Source organism: Eptatretus burgeri, chromosome 2 (genome assembly GCF_056783735.1).
Source record: "Eptatretus burgeri isolate ZD-2024b chromosome 2, Ebu_testis_v1, whole genome shotgun sequence".
NCBI classification, from domain to species: domain Eukaryota; kingdom Metazoa; phylum Chordata; class Myxini; order Myxiniformes; family Myxinidae; genus Eptatretus; species Eptatretus burgeri.
In genome coordinates, this window is record NC_140962.1 from 62,104,526 (window position 1) to 62,131,095 (window position 26,570).

General features: G+C 41.6%; 1 protein-coding gene across 4 annotated transcripts in view; it reads left to right on the forward strand.

The window, feature by feature from the left end:
- LOC147032158 (ankyrin repeat and SOCS box protein 2-like) overlaps positions 1 to 26,570 on the forward strand; it is an 80,710-nt gene that overhangs the window by 39,091 nt on the left and 15,049 nt on the right. For all 4 annotated transcript variants that reach the window (XM_085869510.1, XM_085869508.1, XM_085869509.1 and 1 more), the window contains 6 exons: positions 359 to 534; positions 9,278 to 9,433; positions 12,341 to 12,586; positions 15,543 to 15,714; positions 21,625 to 22,051; positions 22,486 to 22,641. In XM_085869510.1, the coding sequence (XP_085725636.1) occupies positions 359 to 534; positions 9,278 to 9,433; positions 12,341 to 12,586; positions 15,543 to 15,714; positions 21,625 to 22,051; positions 22,486 to 22,641 (1,333 nt within the window). The remainder of the gene's footprint in view (positions 1 to 358; positions 535 to 9,277; positions 9,434 to 12,340; positions 12,587 to 15,542; positions 15,715 to 21,624; positions 22,052 to 22,485; positions 22,642 to 26,570) is intronic.

Below are 26,570 nucleotides of genomic sequence, written 5' to 3' on the forward strand. Positions count from 1 at the left end.
GAAAAATAAAATCAACATTTGCATTTATTGGACGATTGGCGAGTATCTTGATCCATGAAGATTTTAAATGCCGTGTGTGTGTGTGTGTGTGTGTGTGTGTGTGTGTGTGTGTGTGTGTGTGTGTGTGTGTGTGTGTGTGTGTGCACGCACCTGCACATTGTCAACAATTTGAGGAAGTTTTGTGACTGTTATGATTGGGACAGCTGTGAAAGGAAAAGAGGAAATGTATATTTTGTTTTGTATTTTGATATGTGACGAAACTTGAAAATACAACCAGATTTGTGAAGCAGATGTTAACTTGTTGTCGCTCGGTACTAATGGTGGAGATCTTGATGTTTGCTGTAAATGTGATTCCCAGCCATATCAGAGAGGTGAATGATGTGCTGAAGGCAATCGAGTTTGATGACTCCGAAGCACTAGCGGCCTTGTTAAAATCGAAGGATGCGCCAGACACAAACGATGGAAACGGATGGACCGTCCTGCATGAAGCAGCAAGGAGAGGCAGCAGGCATTGCCTTCGAAATCTCATTCATGGTGAGTGGTCATCCATCAATCTAAAATATTCAAGGTCTACTGTGTTTACAAGTGAGAGGAAAGATGATAATTAATTCCACGTTCACATTGCACTCAAGTGATGAGAACACTTATTTTGCTTTCTCAAGGTTTTTTGGTTATAATGCTGCGCTGATGTAAATTCTACACAATTAAAGATTGGCATGTTAAATTTTTGGAAACTGAACAAATCCCAGGAGAATTATTTTCAGATTATTAATTAAACCCATCTGGCTCACGAATGACTTTTAAGGGAGGGGATAATCTGCCCACCTAACTTGTTCTAGTCTCCATTTGAGGCCTGTCCACACTTTGTGGTATTGTGGTTAAGTCTTAATCCCTTCAAGACAATTTTAATTGTGCACTTAAATGTTGTTGCTCACATCTACCTGAATGAATTTTAGTTTGAGCAAATTCACAAAATACCAATATCACTCCCATTACCATTTTGTGTCTCTAGTAATGTTTTCCTTATGTGCTGAGATTCAGAGATGTAAATATTTTTGCCATGTATCACATAGTATCAAAGCATGCTTTATATGTTCAATGACATTCCAGCAATGAGGACAGAATTTTTTTTTAACTCATCTGTATATTAAAGTAGCCGTATTTCTCCATTCATCCATCTGTCCCTCTGTCTGCCATGCTCTTTTTACTGGGACGTCATTACGGCAATACGCTTGGGACATCATTGCAACGTCACATCTAGCATGAGGGTAGGTCTCTCCGAACATGCACATCCAGCATTCAACTGGTCCCGTCGCTTCGCTGACAGTATTTCAGCACAAAAACCCATATATCTTATTCCATCTGACTCTCTGACACCTGCAGGCAACATGCTGAATGTCAGATGCTCGACGTTGGGATGATGGATTTGGTGGGATGATGGATTTCGTAAGATGGCGGTGTAGTAAGACGGCATTACATCTGGGATGTCATTATGGGTTACATCTCATGCTTGGCTATGCCTTTACAGCAGTGTATTATTCATCACTCAATAAGAATTGCATTTTGCAACCAGAAAAAAAAAAAAACGATGTAATGTCTGATCACTGGGAAGAAAAAACTAATTAATACTACAGTGTTGTGGGGGGGGGGGTTGGCAAATAATTGTCAGGATTGCTCAAATGAATATGGCGTTGCTAGCAATAAACTAAATGTTTATGGAATAAAAAATTTCAAATATTGACCGTCAATAAATTGAAATACTGTGTTGTAACATATTTAACTTGTGTTGTTCAACTAGCGTCAATGAATTCACGGTTTCAATGCTAGTGACATTCAAGTACCTGAAATCTATGGATCAACATTTGCATCTAATATATAAAGCTCATTCTAACCACTCACAGACTCACTCACTGACTCAGTGACTCACATATTAAAATTCTGTACCTTCCGGGTGATGTAAAAAGCTGAAATTCCGCGAGCCAATGGACATCACAGCCGATACACCGGGAAAAATCACAAAACCATTGGAAAGCATCTGAAAATAAAAATAGAAATGAATGACAAAAAAAAACTAAATGAAAATAAATGCAGGTGAGCGGCCCGAGACAATGGGGAAGCACGGTAATTTTGTGTGCTGATGGACATTGAAGCCGATACACCAGAAAAAAGAAATCACAAACTGTCGGAAAATGCCCGTAAATGAAAATATAAATAAGTAAAAAAAATGAATGAAAATGCAGGTGAGCGACTTGAGACAATGGGGAAGCATGTTATTGCTTATCATATTGCTTATTGCTTACAATATGTAAGCATTCTCCGCTAGTAAGTATATAAATCACATGTATCCAAAGGTTTACATTATTTATCATTATCAGCTTTATGTCAAAACAATGCTGCTTACGTTTATATATTGTACATTTATAAATAGGTCAAGGACAAATGAGATACTCGCAATACTCAAAGATAGGCCAAAGTTCATTTTTTTCTATTTTTCAATTTATACTCCTCAAAAAATGAAGCAATATGTTTAGAAGTTGTATTGTTTTAATGGCACGCTCAACCATATACATGTTATGGCTGAAGAAGACCACCACATTGATCTGTACATTCTATAAACAAACTAGAAAGGCACTCGGTCGAGCGCATACCTCCGCTACGCAATGCCTCATCCATGAGAACATATTGGACCCAATACATTTTTGAAACATCATGCTAAATATCGTTTTTGGCCCTATCTCTCAATGGTGAAGAATCACTTTAAAAATAAAATAATTATTGTATCCGGATTTGGATCTTCATCAAAATGGAATGAATTCTTCCTTGTCACACACCTAACCTGTCCACCAAGTGTCGTCTGAATCCGTCCACAAGTTTTTAAGACATCGTGCTATATTATTGTTTTTGGCCCCATCTCTCAATGGTGAAGAATCACTAAAAATTCTTGTAGTCTGATCCGGATCCAGATCTTCACCAAAATCTAATCAGTTCGTCCTTGTCACACACCCAACCTGTCCACAAAATTTACTCCGGATCCGTCCCCAACTTTTTCAGATATCCTCCACACAAACAGACAGACAAACAGACAAACAGACAAACAAACAAACAGACAGACATGGTGAAAACATAACCTCCTTCCACCTTTGGTGGCAGAGGTAATTAATATGATGTCAGCATAAGCCAAAGTTCGGTTGTTTTGCAAAAATAAAATGGCTGTCTGAAATGAGGGTGCAAATTGGCAACGATGCCAGCACATTGATGAAGAAAAAAATTGGACTTTGTTTGCTGCCCATAATAAACTCCAAACATAGCAGATAGCAGGGAAAATACAAAAACTATGATGAGGCCAACAACAGAAAACATCAAAATAAACAGTTTGAAAACAACCTGAAAAAGTTATACCAAGAGCTTGGGAAACAAACAAAATGTGACAACTCTTCCTAAAAAAAAAAAAGAGGACATTGAAAATTTTTGGAAAGGTATATTTGAAGACAGAAAAGAACACAACAAGGAAGCAGATTGGATACGACACTTGGAGAAAGAAAATGCAACATCTACCATACAGGGAATGTACCTAATTGTAATTGAAGAAGAGAAAATTAGAAAACATCTCGCAAAAGCACCGAACTTTAAATGCCCAGTCCTGGATGGGATTCCAAACTTCTGGCTAATGCAACTACATGCTCTCCACCCTCACCACACTTGAGCATTTAACCAACTCATCCAAGGGGAACAGCCAATGGATGAATGGTTCACAGAAGGCAACACTCTTTTAATCCCAAAATCTGAAGAAATCCATATGCCCACCAAATATAGACGAATAACATGCCTACCAACAAAATACAAACTTTTAACAGGTATAATCAGCGATGCAATTTATTACCACTTCGCTCAACAAAGAGCTTTAGAGGCAGAGCAGAAAGGATGTAAGAGAGGATGCTATGGAACAATAGACTATTTATTGTTAAACAAAACCACACTTGAAAACTGCAAGCTCTGAAAAACCAACTTATCCACAGCCTGGATAGATTACCAGAAAAGCCTTTGATAGTGTCACACATTCATGGATTATAAAAAGCATGCAAGTATACAAAATTGCCCCCCCCCCCAAATAGTCCCACTAATTGTGAAAGCAATAATGCTTTGGAACACAACTCTGATACTACCTTACTTAGAAGGAAAGATTGAAATCCCAGGAGTAAAGATATGATATGGTATCTTACAAGGTGACAGCCTTTCCCCCCTCCTGTTTTGTCTGGCTCTGGACCCACTGAGTAACCTCAATGAACAAGGACATGGATACAGTTTGAAATGAAACAGAAAAATGACCAAAGAAACAAGAAAGGTGACACATCTACTGTACATGGATGATCTAAAAACTTTTCACCCCAAATTAAAAGAAATTGGCAGAACAACTAAAACGAGTAAAGCAGTACTCGGAGGACATCCGAATGGAGTTTGATCTTGAGAAATATGCCAAATGCACATTTTACAAGGAAAAACAAAAAGAACACACAACATCTCAATCAATTAAAGTACAATTATACACAATACAGGACCGAGAAAACTAAACATCCTACAAATACCTCGGAATAGAAGAAGGCCCTTAGGTACAACACAAAAAATTGTGTAAAATAATCAGCAAAGAGTACCTCCACAAAATAACTAATTCTGAAGTCATCCCTCTCTTCAAGAAACAAAACAAAAGCGATAAACCAACTTGCAGTGAGTGCCAGTATTCCAATATAGCTGTGTAATTATGAATTGGCTACAATTGGAGATCAACAATCAGGACACCAAAACAAGGAAACTTCTAGCTATTCACAAGGTATTCCACAGAAACCAATGTATACCGAGGTTGTACTTACCGAAGTGAGAAGGAGGAGGTGGTTTTATAGAGCTTAATCAAGTGCATGGAACATGGTGTGTCGGACTAGCAGAGTAGTGAAAAGCTCAAGAGACTATGGAGTGAGATTTGCATACAAGCAAGAAAACAACAAACCAGAAAAGGGATCTTGAATCCATTGAGCAACAAACCTCCAAAAACAGGTGCAAATGATGGATACTACACAGGAAAATGGAACATAAACAAATACACACCATTGATTGCAAAGAAAAAAGGCAAAATTACAAAAACAAATATGAGCAGAAAACATCTGACAAATGGGAGAATGATGAAAGAGCAGGAAGATTTATTAAAAAGAGCTTGACAGGACAGGGATCGACAAGGATGGCTCATTAGAATGGATAAGAAGAGGTAAAATTAATTGGAATGGAGAATGAGTCATCATCGATGCCCAAGACGACACGAATGCCTTAAAGAAAATGTTGGGATTGAGCCAATCGGACAAAGGCAGCTTTTGTGAGGCGGAAACAGAGTATCAGGACTCCCACCCTTTCGGGATGTAAAAAAAAAACTCATGTTGGAACAGCTGTACACAATAAGACACGACAGCAACTGTAGAGTAATCCACTGGCACATCTATAAACATTTCAACATCCCGATCCCAGAACAATTATTGAAACACAAACCAAATCCGATCCTTGATAATGAACATATAGTGCTCACGCATGACAAGATGATCCCTTCAAGTGTGGACATTCCAAACAAAACATTATGTTCGGACATAGTATTCAAACACAAAAAAGGAAAAGACAGCACTGTTGATTGATATTTCAGTTCCCAATGAATTTGGACCAACTGCTACAGAAATCAGGAAAATGACCAAATACCAGGATCTGAAAAATGAAGTCAAGAGGACTTGGAAATTGAAGAAAGCTGAAATGATAACAGTGATAGACAGAACTACAGTAATGAAAAAGAAAACCCTAACTGAGTACTTAAAATCATTCTGGGGAATATCACTACAAATGAGCTCCAAGTGGAGGCTGTCAGGTGTTCAATGAAGATTTTGGAAAGTGCCCTTTGGAACGAGGCCATGAGAAGAAAGTTTCACAGTTTGAGAACGAAGTATATACATATATATATATATATATATATATATATATATATATATATATATATATATATATATATATATATATATATATATATATATGTATATACACCGATGAGCCAAAACATTATGACCACCTGCCTAATATGCTGTTGGTCCTCCATGTGCCACCAAAACAGCGCCGACCCACCGAGGCATGGACTCCACAAGACCCCTGAAGGTGTCCTGTGGTATCTGCCACCAAAACATTAGCAGCAGATCCTTCAAGTCCTGCAAGTTGCGAGGTTGAGCCACCATGGATCGGACTTGTCGGTTGAGCACATCCCACAGATGCTCAATCGGATTGAGATCTGGAGAATTTGGAGGCCAGGGCAACATGGTGAACACTTTATCATGTTCCTCAAACCATTCCCGAACAATGTGTGCAGTTTGGCAGGGTGCATTATCCTGCTGAAAGAGGCCACTGCCATTAGGGAATACCATTGCCATGAAGGGGTGTACCTGGTCTGCAACGATGTTTAGGTAGGTAATACGTGTCAAATTGACATCCACGTATCCAGTATACTGTGCCCAGGGTTTGCCCAACAGCCAAGGAGGCTGCTTTGGCAGCACCAATGCTCTGCACAGAGTATGGTACTAATCTCCTCCTCCTATATACATATATATATATATATATATATATATATATATATATATATATATATATATATATATATATATATATATATATAGTTGCGTCTGTGTGAAGCCTTTTTGCGATTTTTGTACAATTCCCTATATGCTGTACTGTATCACATTATTAGCTCACCTAGACTTTAGTCTGGTGAGGTTACGCGATCGAGCAATGTAGGTGAGTGAGTCAGTTAGTCAGTCAGTCCGTAAACACTTCAGTCATTATCGCTTGAACCAAACAAATGATTTAGATGAAACTTGGCCACAAGCTTAATGTCTGATGCTGAACGAAGGTATATTGATTGCATCAAAATCTGCGCTCATTAAGGGGGTATACGGGGAGGGAAGTTTTGGCTCATCGATATTTGTTCGACCCCAAAAAATAGATATTTGCTTTCTTCTCCGAAAATACACATATAATTTTGATTAAACTTGACCACAAACTTCATCACCTGTGATGTACCAAAGTTTTTTCATGGCATTAAAAAAAGGGGTCTAATGAATTCTTCTGGGATTTGAGTGACTTGCTCCTGATCCAGGTGATCTTCAGGATACTTCGTTCTATTTTTGTAATGTGCTGGGTCAACATCACAATAAAAAACTTGTGATTCTTAATCAAATTGATGTTACAACAAAAAATAATGCCATTCGAGCTGATTAAATGTCCTCCGCAATGACAGAGGCAAAGCTTGGCTTTCACCTGGGCCCTACCGCCACATGTTTGAAAATGAATTTTGTCTGGAATTGAACCATTTTCATTTCGGTATTTATGTTCTGAATTCAGAATTAAAATTAATATACAAAGGGCCCACAAGTTGCCACATGGCGACACTGAGTGTAAATAGTCATCGCACAATCTTGTACAACCATAAGCAAGGAAATGAGGCCACTTGCCCCATAATTGTCATGTGCACTCTGGGGTTAATAGTTTTTAATTTTTGCTTAATTTTTGCTAATTTTTGCTGCAGCTTTAAAGATAAATCCTTTTGTTGGCTTAATAAAGTCTAAATAACCCGATCATGATCGGGTGATCCAGCGTATATATACACAGATCAAGAAGAGGCTGATGAAAGCTCTGGTATTTCCAGTTTAAATGTATTGATGTGAGTTATGGACAGTGAAAAAGAAAACAAAATGGAAGAAGAATGACAGCTTTGAAACATGGTGTTGGAGACTAATGTTAAAAATTCCATGTACATTAGAAGTGCTGATGCTTAAACAAAAACTGTCATACTTTCGACACATCATTCGTGCAGAAAAAGAAAGTCTGGAGAAGTCAAGCATGCTGGGTTCAGTGGAGGGAAGAAGAGGAAGAGGAAGATATTATGTATATACCCCAATTATTTGTGATATTTGGACAATATGCAAGGCTGTGATGTCAAGAGCTTTCCTTCACTGAAGGTGACGTCACAACCCTCCAGGCCTCCAGGCTTCCACGTGCAGTGTCACTTGACTCCCAATCACGTCCAACAGATAAATAAAATAAAATAAAATAAAAACCTGCTTTCAATTCCTACCATCCCTTTTTTGTCACCTCCAACTTGCCACGTAGGCATTATTAAGGAGTTTGAGGTTCCGTTTGTTGGATAATTTGTTTGTTTCTAAAATAATGATGATTTATTGGTGAAGTAAATGGACGAAAAGGAAATTGTTCATTGGACGGAATAATTTGTGGTTATATTATTTTACCAGCATTGTAAGTGCTGCGGTTACAACATTTACCCTGTTCAGACACAATTGGGCAACTTGCATTTATAGATAGATATACATTTATATCATTACTGTATATTATTTTTATAAATCTTGTTATACTTTTTTTGACGTGTCTTTAACTGTTCTGAGTACCTCATTCATAGAACTTTTCAAACCCCACACATTCCCACACAACCACCCAAATAAAAAACCCCCTCTTGAACATAGCTCAAGGCTAACAAATCACCAATATTTAAAGATGGCAACCTATTTTCATGTAGTTTTTCAAGAGATAATATCTTATTGTTACCCCGCACATGCGAAGCGAAAAGCGGGATTAAGCAATTGGTTCACTTCTGTCTGTCCATCTGTTCGTGTGTCTGTAAACATGTTTTTGATTGAAGAACAATTTAACTTCAATTGAATGTTATATTTTGAACATCAATCGGAACATCAATCGGAAAACAAACCCACCGTTTTACAGTACTTTGGCTCTGAATTTGTCCCAATCGAGAATGCTCAAGGAGGAGAGAGATAATTTTTTTTACTCTGTCCGTCTGTCTGAAAATCATTCCAAACAGGAAACTTACTCTTTTTAAAGATGTCATACAGGACACAAGCAACAGGCACGAAGAACTAATTTGCATCTTTATATTTTGAATAAGGTTGTGTATAAAACACTGCATCTTTTTATTTTGCTAATAAAACTTCCAGATATATTTTTCGCCAACGTTTAAAATAATTATTTTATGTCAATTGAATTATATACTTCAACACTGCATGGGGTAAGGTGTTTTATGAACTCTCTCGTTATTAATAGTGTAACGTATTATTCATCATTATTGATTTTCGAATGAAAAAGTTACAAATAATCAACATCTGTTTACATTGGAAAGATTTATTTTGCTTTAAAGAGCATGCATTCATGAAGATGTAAATGGCAATTGTTCTTTGCTCAGAATTCCCTGGGCTTGTGGATCGACGCACACTCCAAGCAGAAACCCCACTGATGGTGGCCACAGAACGAGGAGACCTGGACTCTATGGAACTTCTTCTTGAAGCTGGAGCAAATCCAGACATCTCTGGTGCCAATCGAGAAACACCGTTGTACAGAGGTAAAGTCCATTGACTGCTTGATTTCATGGATATTTTTCCATCAATTTAGATTTTCGATGGTCATTATGCTTTTAGTTCTAGAGAAAAGCGAGATGAGAATAATTCACTCCTTCATTTGTTCATTACTATGTCAAGATTCAATATCACACAAATACTACAGGGGATCTTCTATTAATTATGTGTTGAAATGTCATGACATTTTTTACTTCCTTCAGGTGGATTTAAACCTAAACCTTTTGGTAGACTGGTCAATTATCCTCATCACTGGATCACCAGCATACTCCATCACTCTTACAATCTAAACTGAATAAATTATATGTTCATTGCAAACAACTCATGTATATTTGAAGTGCAATTTTATTCTTGTTTACATCACAATATTGTAGTTTAGTCATCTTTTTCCTGTCCTCTCATGCTGTTCTACCCACTACTTTTTTTTTTTACAATGAAAAACATTTTCCTTTTTAAAAACACGAGTGTGAAATGTTCAACAAATAGCTAGGAATTATGATATGCCTTCAAATGACTATGTTTTTACCCTCGCCAAAGGAGAGGGTATTGCGTTTAGGTCTGTTTGTTACTTGGCATAAAAAAAAACAAATTGACCATTATGTTGATTGCTTCCGTTTGTTTGTGTGTGTGTTTGTGTGCTTGTTTGTCTGTCCACTCACCTCCTGCCCAAACTGCTCAACCGATCGTTCTGAAATTTTCAGAGATTAATGTCAACGACCCTGTGACGATCCGGCATTGAAGTTTCGAAAAATTTGGTCAACCAAAGAGGTCTCCATGGGCCAATTTGAGCCAATTTTTTTTTTTAATCCTCAAATTTCATCCAATTGACTTGAAATTTGAACAGGATTTGCATTTCAAGTCACTGAATTCAACCCCACCTATTAGTTTTGAGGTTATCCTCGGTCAAAAGGTCAAAATAGGCCATAAGGTCAAACCAAAACGGGCCAAATTTTAAAATTGTTTCTAAAATTGTCAATTCTCATCCGATTGTCTTGAAATTTGAAGAGCATTTGCATATCAGGTCACTGAATTCAACCACCTATTGATTTTGAGGTAAACATAGGCCAAAAGGCCAATTTGGGGCAATTTTTCTAAAATCCTCAATTTTCATCCGATTGACCTGAAATTTGAAGAGCATTTTCATATCAGGTCACTGAATTCAACTACCAATTCATTTTAAAGTCAAAAGGTCAACACAGGCCTAATTTCTAAAATTGATAGGACCAAAAACTAAATATATCACGATGTCTCAAAAAGTTATGGATGAGTTATGACAAAACAAGGTGGATGAGTTGAATAGGTGACAAGAACAAGTAGATTGGATTTTGGTTTGGATCCAGCACATCAGTGGGATACAAAACGTAAACTGTTCCACCTGGCAGAGGTATGCGCTCTACCGAGTGCCATTCAACTCTGAACTATTTTGCCAAGTTGTCACTCTGAGTAATTTTTCATTTCATTGTTTGTTTCTGTCTGTCTGTCTGTTTATTTGTTTGTTTGTCTGCACAGAGCTTTCGTGTTTTTCAATGCAACCGCTTGATGGATTGAGATGAAGTTTTCAGCATTGGTGCAACTACTCATGTAGAATGTTTTCACCATAATGATGACGTCATAGGTCACGTAGTGTGGCAGCCATATTGGCAAAATGGAAAAACTTTGGATCTCTTTATCTATGAAATCGCACCAAGGAAAAAATTTTAACTTGACACAAGGCAAGCACTCCGAATGGGGAATGTGTGATTTTTTTTTTTATAACATCATAGGTGCCTTTGTTATGACGTCATAATTGCATACGCAGAACACTGCATCTAATCGGTATGAAAATTTTTGAGTGTCATCTAGTAATAAAATAGTCCGCAGAAAAAATTTTTTTATGACATCATCGGTTACATGTTTCGGCAGCCATATTGTTTTTCTTGAAAAAAACAACCTTCAAAAATCTTCGCTGAAGTGGCTGAACAGATCGAGGCAAAACTTTTTCATATATGACCACCTATCCATGAGGAACAAAAGGTTCACACATATGACATCATGAGTCACATGGTTTGGCAGCCATATTGGATTTACCACAAAAACTTATTAAAATATTCTTATCCAGAACAGCTGGGCAGATCAAGGGGAAACTTCACAAAAATGTTCCCCAAGCCTTGCACATACTTAACAAAGCCAAGTTTGTTTAGGAATAATTGATGTCACATGGTTTGGCAGCCATATTTGGATTGAAGAAAAATATTAAATAATGTTTTCTTTGGAACCGCTTAAGCAATCGACCTGAAACTTCACAATGATGATCTAGTCGTGATGTGGAATACATGATTCAAATTTCAACTTGATCAGACACATGGTCTGGCAGCCAGAAAATATTTTTCTATCTGGGTTATTTTTGATTTAAAAAAAAATATATATATATATACACATTTTTTTTTAAAGGCTCACTTGGCTGTGTCTGGATGGGTTTCAGGGTAGAGCAGTAGCAGCTGAAATGTGAATCCTATCCACTGTCCTGATGACTTCATCTTTTCTTTTTGCTTGTTCGGGTTCCTTCTGATGACTCCAGTGCATGACTGTATCTATTTGGTCTCCCATTTGACTTGAATTGAATTAACTTTAACCCCATTCTTAATGCAATTGAATAATAATAAAAAAACGTCATGCGTCAGGGTGAGGTGTCCAGCCAAAGCGGGGTTGCATAAAAGCGGGACATCTTGGTACCCGGTCATCACTGCCATTAGTAATAAAATGGCAGTTCTAATTATGTCTCTTATTAATTGTGTAACACACCAGTACACAAACACCACACAAAATACACTACACAAACACCACACAAAAGTCCTAGCGAGGGTCTGCAATCTCTGATTGCTCTTTTTCTTGTTGGTGTTGCACATGAGTTACAGCATGTGAAATGGGTCGAGAAAGTGCAGTTGCCCTACTTCTGGATGGTGGTGCTGATCCCAACCACCGCTGCCAGCGTGGGTGGACAGCGCTCCATGAAGCCGCTGCACGAAACTTTGCCTCCATCGTTCGGCTCCTACTCACTGCAGGAGCCCGTCTGGAAAGTCGTAATGCCTACGGCCTCACTCCATTCTTTGTGGCAGCGCAATGTGGGAAGCCAGACACCCTATGTGTCCTCTACTCAGCTGGTCAGTGGAGAGATCATCAGTGGTAGTGTCACACCATGGCTGTGTGATCTGTCGTGTGTGGTGGTGTGTGTGTGTGTGAAATTAAGTGATGAACATGAAAATCTAAGTGAGCCCAAATGTGATAACACATATGAAGCTGCAGGATTACAAAAAACATCAAGAGTGAGTCAGGAATGTAATTTAAATTTGAAGTTGAGTGTGGAAAAATTTCAGATTCTCATTTGGGTGTTAAGAAAATGTCGTATATCATACAAGTGAAATAGCACACAATAAAGGGTGAGTGGGAAACTACTTCCTTGAAACATGGATTGGCCAAACATCTGAGTCTTCTCCAGCACCACTCAGGTTGTCTCCAAGAAGTCCAACCTTCTCCAAAAGTAAAGATTGCTTTCTATGCTGCCTTTGCTTCCATGGGGTGTGGGGTCGTACACGACCGCCCCTCCCCCACCAGAACACCCTTTCCCTTCATCCCCATCCCCATTCAAAAGATGAATGACTGACAGTATAGCATGCAACTTCAAATGAAAAATGTTCAGTATACTGAACAAAAGCTGTGTGTGTGTGTGTGTGTGTGTGTGTGTGTGTGTGTGTGTGTGTGTGTGTGTGTGTGTGTGTGTGTGTGTGTGTGTGTGTGTGTGTGTGTGTGTGTGTGTGTGTGTGTGTGTGTGTGTGTGAGAGAGTGTGTGTTGTTGATTGGTATCTACATTTGCGGCGGGTTTCAAGAAGGCAAATTGAGCGCTCCCAGGTCTCAAAGTATTCGTGTGTGTGTGTTTGCGTATGTGGGGGTGGGGGGGGGGGGGAGGAGGTGTACGAGCACATGCACATGCGTGTGTAGGTGCAAGTTGCTTTTGCCTGCTGTCTCCACATGTGGGTGGGTTTCAGGAGGTGAAACCGAGACCGACCAGGTGTGTGTGTGTGTGTGTGTGTGTGTGTGTGTGTGTGTGTGTGTGTGTGTGTGTGTGTGTGTGTGTGTGTGTGTGTGTGTGTGTGTGTGTGTGTGTGTGTGTGTGTGTGTTGTCTCCATATAGGGGTTTCAGAAAGTGGAATGGAGCCCTCCCAGGTCTCGAGGTATCCACATTCCACCTTTGTATGAGTGTGTGTTTGTGTGTGTGCATTGTGCACACGTGTGTGTATTCGTGCAAGTTGCTGTTGTCTGCTTGCTCCACATGTGGGTGGGTTTGACAAGGTGAAACATGGATCTACCACATCTCAAAGTATCCAGTACCCACCTCCGGTGTGTGTGTGTGTGTGTGTGTGTGTGTGTGTGTGTGTGTGTGTGTGTGTGTGTGTGTGTGTGTGTGTGTGTGTGTCGTTGATTGGTATCTACATATGTGGGTTTCAGAATGTGGAATGGAGTCCTCCCAGGGGGGGCTCAAAGTATCCACCTTCATTTCAGTAAGGGGTCACATTTCTTGGACGAAGCTGTGAAGTTTTCTGTTCTCAAAGTTTTGTCCCGAGAACTCCCTTCAGGATCATCGCTGAGCCCCCGAACAGCTTCCAAATGTAGTTCCTTTGTTATAATATTCCCAGGGATAGTTTTTCATATCTCTGTGAGGTTCTTTGCCATCATTCCCAAAGCTCCAACTATCACTGGAACAACTTTGGCATTCTTCAGTTTCCAGGATCTTTTCACCTCATTTTTGAGGTCTTGGTATTTGGCCGTTTTCATGATTTCTGCATTGTTTAGTCAAAAATCACTGGTATTAACACCTCACTTTGCAATGCCTTCTCTCGTTTTTGTACCAAAGTTTAATGTTTGGTCGCAATGCTTTGTTTTCGATGTTCACTCTCTATAGGATCATTAGGTCATACGTGAGTGGTACTTCCATGTTTTCAGCCCATACTTTTGGTTCATGTTTCCACAAAATTTTCTCGAATTGGGATATCAAAGTTTTTGCAGGTGTGCCTGTGGTTAACATTACAAACTCTGTTGTGTCATTGTGTGTACAGATACTCTGACATGAGAATTTTTTTTATTTGTATTCGGTCATTGAGCATAACTTATCACACTCTGCTAATGCCACCTCCACCCCTCACCTTACTTTTTTTTTCCTCCTCCCACCCCACCCCTCTCTCTCTCTCTCTCTCTCTCTCTCTCTCTCTCTCTCTCTCTCTCTCTCTCTCTCTCTCTCTCTCTCTCTCTCTCTCTCTCTCTCTCTCTCTCTCTCTCTCTCTCTCTCTCTCTCTCTCTCTCTCTCTCTCTCTCTCTCTCTCTCTCTCTCTCTCTCTCTCTCTCTCTCTCTCTCTCTCTCTCTCTCTCTCTCTCTCTCTCTCTCTCTCTCTCTCTCTCTCTCTCTCTCTCTCTCTCTCTCTCTCTCTCTCTCTCTCTCTCTCTCTCTCTCTCTCTCTCTCTCTCTCTCTCTCTCTCTCTCTCTCTCTCTCTCTCTCTCTCTCTCTCTCTCTCTCTCTCTCTCTCTCTCTCTCTCTCTCTCTCTCTCTCTCTCTCTCCCTAACACTTTGCGAGGTGTTGCTCTCCCCACCTCCACCGCTTTTCCTCGCTCTTCTCCCCTTCTTAGCTTCCCCTTCTTCACCCACTCCTCACTTCCCCTCCCTCCAATATACAACCTTGGGGTCTCCAATATATAACCCGTCTTCCCCGACGGGTTGTATTTGCCAATAAGTAAATGTAAATATCAAGTTGGATTACATTCATTGTAAAAGTAGAACTTGCACATTTCACAGAAGTAAGTTGATAAACTTATTAGGGTGTGCATAAGATATGGTCCAAATGGAAAGATATGGTCCAAATGGCCAAAAGTCCATGCACAGGAAAAAAAAATGTATGACATGACAAACAAATTTGTAACCACCCTTCCCAATGAACCTTGTGAGGTGAATGGCCATTTCGAAATTGCATGCATTTTATAAAATTATGACAAATGCAACACTCATAGGGCTGGGAAGAAACAATTTGAAGGACAAGCATGCAGGCTACAGGTGCCTGGTTCTCTCTTAGGAGTTGACATCGATACTCAGGCAAATGATGGAGCTACAGCTCTGTACGAGGCATGCAAGAACGAACATGTTGAGACAGTTGCTGTGCTTCTCAGAATTGGAGCTGACACGAACAAGGTTACCAAGGACATGTTGCTGCCTTTACACATCTCTGCAGCCAAGGGAAACATTAGGTAAGACTTATTTGACACCTTTATTTCGATTATTACTATAAAATATCAACTCTTATTCTTAAAAAAAAAAAAGGTTAAAAAAAAAAGTCCTGTCTTAAGTGATCATTTTCATGTGCAGCATGTGGTTGCTGGTTTCCGCATCATTGCTGGGAGCACAGTTGTGCTGCTGATGCAGTTAGGGTTAGGGAAGGAATTTAGATTTGGCCAGGGTACTGGTGAGAATTCGTTTTCTCTTTGTGAAATAAATTATAGGATCTTTAGCTTCTGCCAACTAATAGCAATAGACAACACATCCAATTTATCGTTTATCTGAGGGATTTTTTTTTTTTTTTTTTTTTTTTTTTTTTTTTTTTTTGTATACCTTGGTCGAGGCTCGTATGAGAGCAGACACACAACTCACAGCAAGGAGGCATGAGACAAGAGGGCGGGAGTGGAAGGGACAAAACATTGGGGAACAGACACAGGTGAACTGTGGAAGGGAGAGGGATGGGGATGGGACGGGGAACATGGCGAGGGAAGATGGACATTAAAGGGACTTTCAGGAAGGAAAGCTGGAGAATTGAAGGAAGTGGGCTTGGTGGATTATCGGGGTAGAAAAGATCGAGGATTTGGATGGGGAAGATAAAGGTGGTGGTGAACAGCTGTTTTGAAAGCCTGAAGGGAAGAATGGGAAAGAATAGAGTGAGGAAGTTTATTCCAAAGGCGGGAAAAAGAGGAATGAAAGAGTGAAGATGAGCAGTGATTCGTGATTTTGGTAGTTTTACCAGAAGGGGTTGTTAGCGGACCTTGAGCGCCCTGTGGAAATGTGGTTGGGACAAATCGCAGAGAGAGCAGGGGGCAAGGCTGGAGAGGAGTCGGTAGAAGACAGAAGACCACCGACCAACCTGCGGTGATTGAGTGAGAGGCCCAAAGACCCAGCTTCATTGCGGGAGATGCCAATGATCTTAAAAGCCCTGGTTTCGACAGCGTGAAGTCGAGAAAGGTGGGAGGCAGGAGCACCAGCCCAGAGGGGAGAGCAGTACTCCATCAGGCTACGGACAAAAGCTTTGTAAGTGGTCAGGAGCTCAAGAGGGCCGAGGAAGGACTTTGCACGACGGAGGATTCCCAGTCGGCGACTGGCTTTTGAGGCAAGGTTGGAAATGTGACTTTCCCAGGAAAGGTCATGGCAGATAGTGAGACCCAGAAGCTTGAAAGAAAAGACTTCTTCCAGAGGATTGTTGAGAAAGTGGATGGGGGGTTTTGTAAACGGTCCTTTCGAAGAGACATAGTGAGAGTGTGAGATTTGTCTGGATTGAAAGACATGTTCCACGTGTTGGACCAGTTTGTGATTTTATCCAGATCTGCAGTGAGCGAAGAAGCTGCTGCTTGCCGGTCTGAGGGATGACAGATGGTACGGCAGAGGGTTGAGTCATCGGCAAAGAGAAATAGAGGATTTTCCAGAGAGGCCGAGAGATCATTGCTGAAAACCAGACAAAGAACCGGCCCCAGAACGCTACCTTGAGGAACTCCAGCCTGCACAGGAAGAGGGGATGAAAGAACTCCATTTAGGGCCACACGTTGACTGCGACAGGAGAGGAAGTCTGCGAGCCATGAGTGGAGATGGCCTTGAATACCATGGGCAGAGAGTTTGGTGAGTAGGGCAGGGTGCCAGACTGTGTCAAAGCACGTGATATGTCCAGGGATACGGCTCGGATTTCCTGTCTGGCATTGAGGACCTCCATCCATTGATGGGAGAGCAGTAGCAGCATATCTAGGGTAGAGTGACCTGGTCTGAAACCAAATTGATGATTGGAAATCAAGCCATTGGAAAAGAGGAAGGATTTCATGTCTGAAGCGATGATGGATTCCATAACCTTGCTGATGATTGGGAGAAGGCTGATTGGTCTATAGTTACAGGGATCTGTTTTGCACCTTTTTATGCAGGGCAGTGATGTTAGCAGATTTCCAAGCAGATGGCAGATGACCTTGGGAAAATGAGAGGGTGAATAGAACAGAGAGAGGGTGAGCAAGAGCAGAAGAGCAGGCTTTGAGGACACGTGGGCTGATGCCGTCTGGACCGGTTGCAGAATCTGACTCGAGGTTTGAAAGCAAGCTCTCCCACCTTGTCAGGAGAAAAGGATACAGAGTCCAGGGACAGTTGGGTGCGACTGGGTAAAGTGGGTAGAGATAGTGATGGGTTTGGGACACAAGATTTAGCTGCAAACACCGAGTTTAGACATTCAGCTTTATCACGTGTGGAATCAGCAGTGCGGCCATTTGAGGTAAGGCAGGGGATGGAGGGGGAACATACACCAGAAACAGATTTGATTCGCCACCAGGATTTTGAGGAGGAGAGAGGTTTGAGAGTTCAGACTTGAGATGAGAAAGATGTTGTTTTCTGGCTCTCCTGAGGGTAGATACACACTTGTTCCGAGCTTTGTGGAAAGAACTGAGATTGCCCTCAGTTGGGTTTGCTTTCCATGAGGCAAAGGCAAGTTGTTTCAGGACAACTGCCTCGCCACAAGCTTCAGTAAACCAAGGGCGGGAGGAAGGGTAAGACAACTGAACACGAGAGGATAAATCTGTGCATGAGGGAGAGCAAGTTTCTTTGAAAGAATTCCCAGGATGAGTTGATGTTTGAGAAAGTAGTGATAGGAGACCAGTCTGTAAGTTTGATGGCTGCTCGGAGACCCTGCCAGTCGGCAGGAGTGAAATGCCAGACTCGACGGCGGTGAGGTGGTTCTCTGATAACAGCCAGAGAGATGTCCACTTTAATAAGGACGTGGTCAGAAGAACCAATTGGAGCGAAGGAAGAGCAGCAGATATTGTCAGGGAAATTTGTCAAAATCAGATCCAGAAGAGATGGAGTACCATTGGTTGAGATCCGGGTCGGGAAGTTGACCGATTGAGTCAGTCCCAATGAGTCACAGAAAGCTTTTGCTGATGTCCCATGGCAGGTGAGAGAGGTACCCACACCTAGCCAACTGGCGTGATGACAATTGAAGTCGCCACATAAGAGGAAGAGAGTTTGGATGAGAAGATAGAAGATGGTCCATGTTTTCGGAGAGTGAGGTGTAGATGGAGTCATCACTGTTCGGTGGACGGTACAGTACACATATAAACATGAGGTGGGAGTGGAGGGGAAGCCGAAGCCAGAGGTATTCCTGGGGGTGTGGGGAGTGAGAGCAGTGCAGGGAGAGTGAGGAATAGAGTCTTTGATGAAGAGAGCAACACCTCCACCAGGATGAGGCTCAGGTCTGTCCATACCGTAAGAGGGAGTAACCAGGGAGAGATACTTGGGGAGTCAGACACGTCTTGGGAGAGGAAAGTTTCTGTTAGGCAGATAATGTCTGGTTTGTCAGTGGCAACCTGCATGGAAAGATCTGAAAGGTTTGAGCGAAGGCCCCGGATATTTGAGGTCCACACTTTTAATGAAGAGGTAGGGGAGGAGGCTTTTGGTGCAGGAGGTGGAGGGGGCGGGGGAGGGTCGGACGAGGGACGAGGGGGAGGTAAGGAGGGTTGCTGAAGAGGTGTGGGGTATTGCAGAATAGCGAGGGGAGGGGCCGAATGAGGGAGGAGAAAAGGCTCTGTGGTGCTGTGAGAGAGGGGGACAAGAGACAAGGAAGATGGCAGTTGAGGATTTGAGGAGGTGGAGTGAAGAGATGGAGGTGAGAGGGCAGTGGAGGGAGGCAGGTTGGTGGATGAGAGGGGGCAACTTAGAGAAGGAAGAGTGAGGGGATGAAAGGTGGGAGAAAGGTGAGGGGGAATTTTTGAAAGAGGTGAGAGGGAGGCTTGGAGGGGAGAAGAGTGGGATGGTTGCTTTGAGAGTGAGAGTGAGGGGTGAGGGGGTGAGTTGGCACTGAAGTTGGAAAAAAGAATGGTTGATGGAAAGCGAGCATCCATGGCAAACTGTGGTTTTTAAAAGTTTTTAGGTCAGATATACGATTTAACACAATTCTTGATGGATGCAATGAAGGCGAATTCAGAGCATGGAGAAGAAGAAGCGCTGTAATAGTTGGATTTTTAGGCAAGGAATGAAGGAGAGGTCGAAATGAGAGCAGTCTGTTAAAATAGCAGAAGAGTAGTGCATTGTGAAACAGTAAAGAGTACCACATGTGTGAGAGAGGAAGATGAAGCATTATAAGATCGTTTTTGTTGTTAATATTAATGTATGAGAGAGTTCAACAGATTAGGTCATGGAAGTGTAAAAAAAAAAAAAAAGAAATCGAGGAAGACGAGGAGGAAGTTAAGAGGAAGAAGTAGCAGAATCGGGAGAAGGTTGTTGTTGTTGTTGTTGTTGGGTTTTTTTTTTATTTATTTTTTTTTTTTTGAGATAAGAAAGAGATTAGTTGGGAGAATGGGGGATATTTGGAAAGTGGGGAGGATGAAAATTGAAGGTAATGGGGAGGATAGAAATTGAAGGTAATGGGGAGAAAAAACAAACAAACAAAAAAAAAAAACGATCGAACACCAAGTGGAACCGGTAGGCCTCAAGCCTAGGACTAGGCCTCAAACACCAGGTGAGAACGTCGACATAAATACTCACAAAATAGCACGATTTTTGAAACAAAACCGAACTAGGAACACACATTAACATGTAGGTGAGAAAATTAAACAGTTAAAACGGGACAAATAACAACCGGAACTTAACTTTGAGAATGTCAGCAGGGAGCCCCGAAGGAGACCTCTTGCCGCTCAAAACCGGAACCGGAAGTGATGGGGCACCTATTGATGCCTCTCCCTGTCTGTGAAACACCAGGTTGGCAGTTTATAGCTGGGTCGATATTATAATCGAGGTTAAACATCTCAGAGGTGAGTTAACATACCTCGAAGCTATACCCCACCAGCTTTCTTGAAATCTAGAGTGATTGAACTTTCAAATGCAACATGTGCTCAGATTTGTTCCCGACAATACATGTGTGAGATGATCGTGTCAATCGATATTAGTGTGTGTGTGTGTGTGTGTGTGTGTGTGTGTGTGTGTGTGTGTGTGTGTGTGTGTGTGTGTGTGTGTGTGTGCGTGTGTGTCAGTCAATGTGTCTCCTCCATAACTCCAAAACAATGAAACCTATCAGCCTGAAACTTTGCATGCATAATAAAAAAACTCCAAGGAAGTGCAAGAGTGAAAATTAGATGTTTGGGTTAATTAAAACACCCCTTTTGAAGATAATTGATGGTCTTATTTAATTATATCCTTTATTTGGTGCATCCAAATAGTACAGAGCTGTAGCTCCATCAGCACTGTCTCTGGGGTCTTAAGGCGTATCCAAGGTAACCTCGCTGGGGTCTGAAGCCGCCATGGTTTTTGGCCTGCTCAACCATGCCTTGACTTGGAACAGGCCGCAACTATTTATTAACAATAAAGTTTTTTTTCCCACTTTCCTCACTCATATTATCAAATGCTTGTTAATCATAGCTACGAATTGCTGGGTTATTGCTTTGCTTATAAACACCTGGAGATGTCAGTGTTCGTTACTTTATTTCATTTCCGCACATGCGATCACCACAAGAATCTCTTGAACTAAGGAGAATTACAAAATTTAAGTTCCTGAATCGAACTCATCACGTTTTTTGAATAACGCACACGGATAACTTTGTGCCGTGGTGGGTTATTCATCGACCGCGAACGCCGATAACATGACCACATGATTCAGGGTCCACAGTCTGACAACCGTTTACTTAAGAACACGTGATCTCCTTACCGGGAAAGCGCGCCCTCGGCAATTGTGCTGTTATCTTTGTTGGATCTTGATTAATGCAGCTGAGCTTTCCCTCCCTTCCCTCCATCATCTCTGCCTTCCCTCCATCATCTCTGCCTTCCCTCTCTCCTTCTCCAACCCCAACAAGTTGTATTTGCTAGTATGAAATAAAAGTAACATTTTTGGTCTTGTCTTTCCCTTCCACATTCTACCACCTCCACAAAATGCACAGATTATTGCAACTCCTCCTTCTGCTTACAAGTCGTTCTTGTGTAAGGAAGAGTGGAATTAGTCCAGTCTACCTGGCTGCAGAAAATGGACATGCAGAGGCCTTGCGCCTTTTGCTGGATGCAGGTTACGTCCCAAATGCAATGTTATCAAGAGACCGGGCAGAGCGCTATGAAGATGGGCGTGCCACAGCACTCTTTGCAGCTGTCTATGGCGGATACATGGACTGTGTTGACATTTTACTCTCAGCCGGGGCGGACCCAAACCTCGACCCAGTGTCGCCCCTTCTTGTCGCTGTGAAAGTCGGCACAGTTCATCTTGTGAAGACCCTCATTGAAGCTGGAGCGGATCTCACTGCCAGCCTTCCCAATAATCCATGTCCCTTTCTCGTTGTTCTGCGACTGGCTTTGCAACGCCTGGACATTCTCAAGGTATGACTGAAAGCACCAACTTCTATGTTAAAGTGTTGATGTTGATACCAACCACAAGCTTCGCCTTTTCATATCATATAATTAGCCTCGATCTCAGGAAAAAAGATTTAAAAAAAAAAAAGAAGTTTTCTTCAACACAAATTTAGAATCGATTGAATATTTATTTCCCAAGCATTATCATATAACATAATCCCCATAATGTGTACATAGCTCATTTGTACCAGGGGTGGCAGGATAGGGCAGTTGATAGCATGCATGCCACTGAAATGTCTCGTCTGTGTTTGATTGTACACGGCATCAGAATTGCCTAAAAAAACTCGTTGAGATTAAAGACCAGACTTGGTGGTGGAATGGTTAGAATTTTAGAGCATCCGCTCCGAGTCTGGGAGGTGTTTTCCTGTATATCCATGTACAAACCTTTCAATGGTTGGCAGGTCCTGCTGGATTCTGGCTGCGAAGCTACAGCTTGCTTTCAGTGCAAGTTTGGTTCTGGTCCACACCCTATTCGACCATCAACAGCATTTTGCAGCAGACTGCGCCTGGGACTCAGCTTTGGCTTTCAACCATGGGAGGGAAACAGACCATTGCAGGTTCTATTGGGATATCCTAGAAGATGACTTGCCAAACTTATTACGTGTCATATCCACTGCAAATTATGCTGAGAGCTCCTTGAGAGTTCATCGATTGTGTCAGACTCTTTAATGAGCATGTCATAGATCCATACTACCAAATACAGCTAAGTTGATGATAAATCGCTCATGCTTTAGAGAACAAGTCCGATCATGGAAACATTATGGTTGTTGCACTGCTTAGGTAGAATGTTCAGATCAATGTGTGGCATTGTTAACCGAGGTCGATCATATATTATTGCCTTTGAAAAGGTTATATTAAGACACTTTTCTGCAGATAAACTTAAAATTAATTCGCAATCGCAGCTATTGGCAATACACTTATTGACTGCAGTAGTTTGCATCTGAACACAGAAAAGGAAAGTTACTCCTCACCAGTTTGCAGCAAAGCTAACATTTACGTAATGGTGATATAGTTGCCTTAGAGCGGTACTACCAGCGACAGTTCAGCTAATTCAATATTGTACAAGGCAAAGGCACGGATGCAATGACCCCACATGTATGTCATATCAGTTGGCATTTTCAGACTGAATGTAAAGCGAAAATTTGTTCTTGACTTATGTGGTAACTTCCCTTTCAATTGTGGAGATATTTTCATAATTATAGGAGGGGAATTCAAAATGTTATCGAAACATGTTATACACCACAATGCAAGACACCCCAATCTATAAGTGTATATGATTAGTAATAAGAAAATATTTGAATGTGTATTTTTAGCCACGTCTCGCGGAGCGAACGCTGGCTCTAAGGCCAAGGTCACATTTGCCAAGGCGGCCGTGGGGTCTCCAAAATATGCGGCCAATTGCAATTACACGGCGGCCGCAGTATTTCCACGGTCACACAATGTAGCAGTCGCATATGTTTTTATTTTTCAGGTAGCCACATGGCGTATTTATAAATTGTGGAGACCGAAAACGTGGGGGTGCCGTACGGTCTTTGATTTGATGTCGCACGGTGACCTTAGGGCGTCGCTGCGGTGGCCATAGAATTTTCTAGGCAGATGCAAGGTGCCCACAAGACGACCGCAGGGGGCCCTAAGGCGAACGTGCGGCCAGACGGACCGCAACGAGTGGGTATATATAGCAGTTCTTTTTTTTACTGAAATAAATATATACCAGTATATATATATATATATATATATATAACTGAATATACTATAACTATAATATACCGTGGTGCCCCCAGAGTCCGAACACCCCATTGTTTGAACAAATTGGAATCTGAACAATTTTTGAGAAAATTTTGCCCTAAAAACCTAATACATTTTTAAAAACCGAACACAACGTGACGTTCATGTTTGTTCACGGGTCTCCCCCACCTGTTTGAGCCGCATCTTCACGCTTTGTTCATTCAGTTTGTCGGTGGAAGTCCTCGTGAAAGCATCTCGTGTGTCGATCGATACTTTAGGCCTCAGTCATATTTGCTCTACGGCAAGGATACGGCGGCCGTACCTCTGAATTGATAGAAACGTGCGGCGGCTGCAGAGAAACTGAGGTGGCCTCAGGGTGGCCCTACGCCATATGGCTATATTTTACAGGTCGTAAGGTCGCCGTGGAATTATAACGCGGAGTTATAACTTTTTTCATTTCTACGTTCGCCGTAGAAATTCGACAAGCCGAAACAAAAGAACTGGTAAAAAAAAAAATTAACCCATTCGTTACCGTCCGTCTGGACGCACGTTCGGCTTAGGGTCCCCCCTGCGGTCGCCTTGAAAATTCTATGGCCGCCGCAGGAACGCCCTAAGGTCACCGTGCGACATCAAATCAAGGACCGTACGGCACACCCATGTTTTCGGTCTCCACAATTAATAAATAGGCCGTGCGGCTACCCGAAAAATAACAAGGACAAATGTGTCCAAGAGCAGCGACCAAAATCTAAAGGTTTTATCAGCTAAAAAAAATATATATATATTTTTTTAAAAACAACAACAACAACTTCTGATATTTCGTCATGTGTCTTCATTAAGCCAATAGCGAAACCCGTCATAATGTATTTACGTATTTACGATATATCGTGTATTTACGAAATTACAATACGATAAATGGAATAATCTTTAAATAGTAACGTCAACTTTTCGAAACTTTAAAGCAAATGTCCAAATATATTTAAAACTTCATGATGGACGCTCTCAAAAGGCACCGTCTATGTGAGGATGTGTACATGTGCTCGGTATTTAAGACGATCCGGATCGTGTATATACAAGAGATTAAGGTTTTGGAGGAAGAAGACGAAGAAGAAGAAGAAGATGAGGAAGAAGAAGCTCAACGCCGAGCTCTCTATGAGCAGCGTCTCACTAAAAACATATGTGACTGGTACATTGTGTGACCGTGGAAATACTGCGGCCACTTTATAATTGCTAGTGCCCATACATCTTGCCAAAAGGTGACCACATGTGACTTCCTTAAGGTCACACTGAGGTGAACAGAGCTGCTATCCACCAGGAGCGATTCCTTGAGGAATATCTGCCTACGAGAGATTCCGATGAGAATCGTTCTACAGAGTAACCATGAAAAATATGTGTTTGCCTCATAATGTCACCAAATGACGTCATAATGTCTCAAGCTTGACATATATAGAAAGCACTCATCGAGGTGTTCAATTTGAGGTACTACACGATATGGTTCCTAAAACTTGAAAATTTGACCTTGGGGTCAAATATGTTTGACCTCAGGCGCTAACCATGAAGGTCAAGGACAATAGCCGCCAAAAACTAATCAGCTGAGCGCCAGACCATGAACTATATTCCCATGAAGTTTGAAGACGATCCGATCAAAATTACTCAAAAAATAAGGGTTTCGTCGACTCCCCTGATTTGCGACAAAGTGACCTTGACCTTTGACCTTGACCTTCAAAATTTTTATGCCCTGAAAGGGACCTCGATAGGCCTCTGATATGCGAAGTTACAAAGATTTCCAATGATAACTGTGCTCTGCAGAATTTTTTATACGTGATTACAGACAAACAAAAACAAACATACAAGCTGACTCATATCTTGCAAAAACTTCGTTTTGGCAAGATAAAAAGCAATCCGATCACGTGGTGTGAGGGACTGTCGGGCAAGGATTGAATTTCACAGCAAAACCAGTTGTAATTTGGAATATGCATGATTACCTCAGCCCGATGCGTTTGATGAAAGTGATTGTGGTTCTGCGGGCATCATGTTTGATGAGCTGTCCTGGGGGCAGCGCTCTCGCAGAGTGCTCGAGCGATCGGAACCCAGGCCGGAGCACGAGTCTGTATAGACCTTTGGATGTGGTGATCGTACCAGTTTACATACAATACACCGCCACCGAAGGTCATTTACTCATCCTATTTTACCTTAAACATGGGGAATTTCAGTTTAAAGTGTCTTGAAAGTGGGTTTTCTTTGGGTCCACGAATGGATTAATTTACTCCATTATTTCTTATTGGGAAAATATTTTTGGAATCCGAACTTTTTGCAATCTGAACAGCCTCCTGGAACGAATTAAATTGGGATTCTGGGGGCACCACGGTATAGGCAAACACCTATACTCCGATCTCTAGCGGTAGCGCACGGTCGACGCAGACTGCCTCGGAGGTCGTACGTAGGTGCATGGCCGGCGTAGGGGAACCGTACGTCGACCCTGCGTTGCCCACAGGTAGTCACCCAGACCGCAAGTCCGCCGTACGGCGACCGTGGAAATAGTGCAGCCGCCGTAATTTTTGGGGGTTGGGAAAATTCATTTTTCATTGAGAAGAGCTTATGGCAGCCGCACGAATAACGCAACCCCACCATACGCCCTACGTACGGTCGACGTGGAACACATCTACGTCATAGTTTGGCTTGTCGAATTGCTACGGCGAACATAGAAATGGAAAAAAGTTATAACTCCGTGCTATAATTCCACGGCGACCCTACGGCCTGTAAA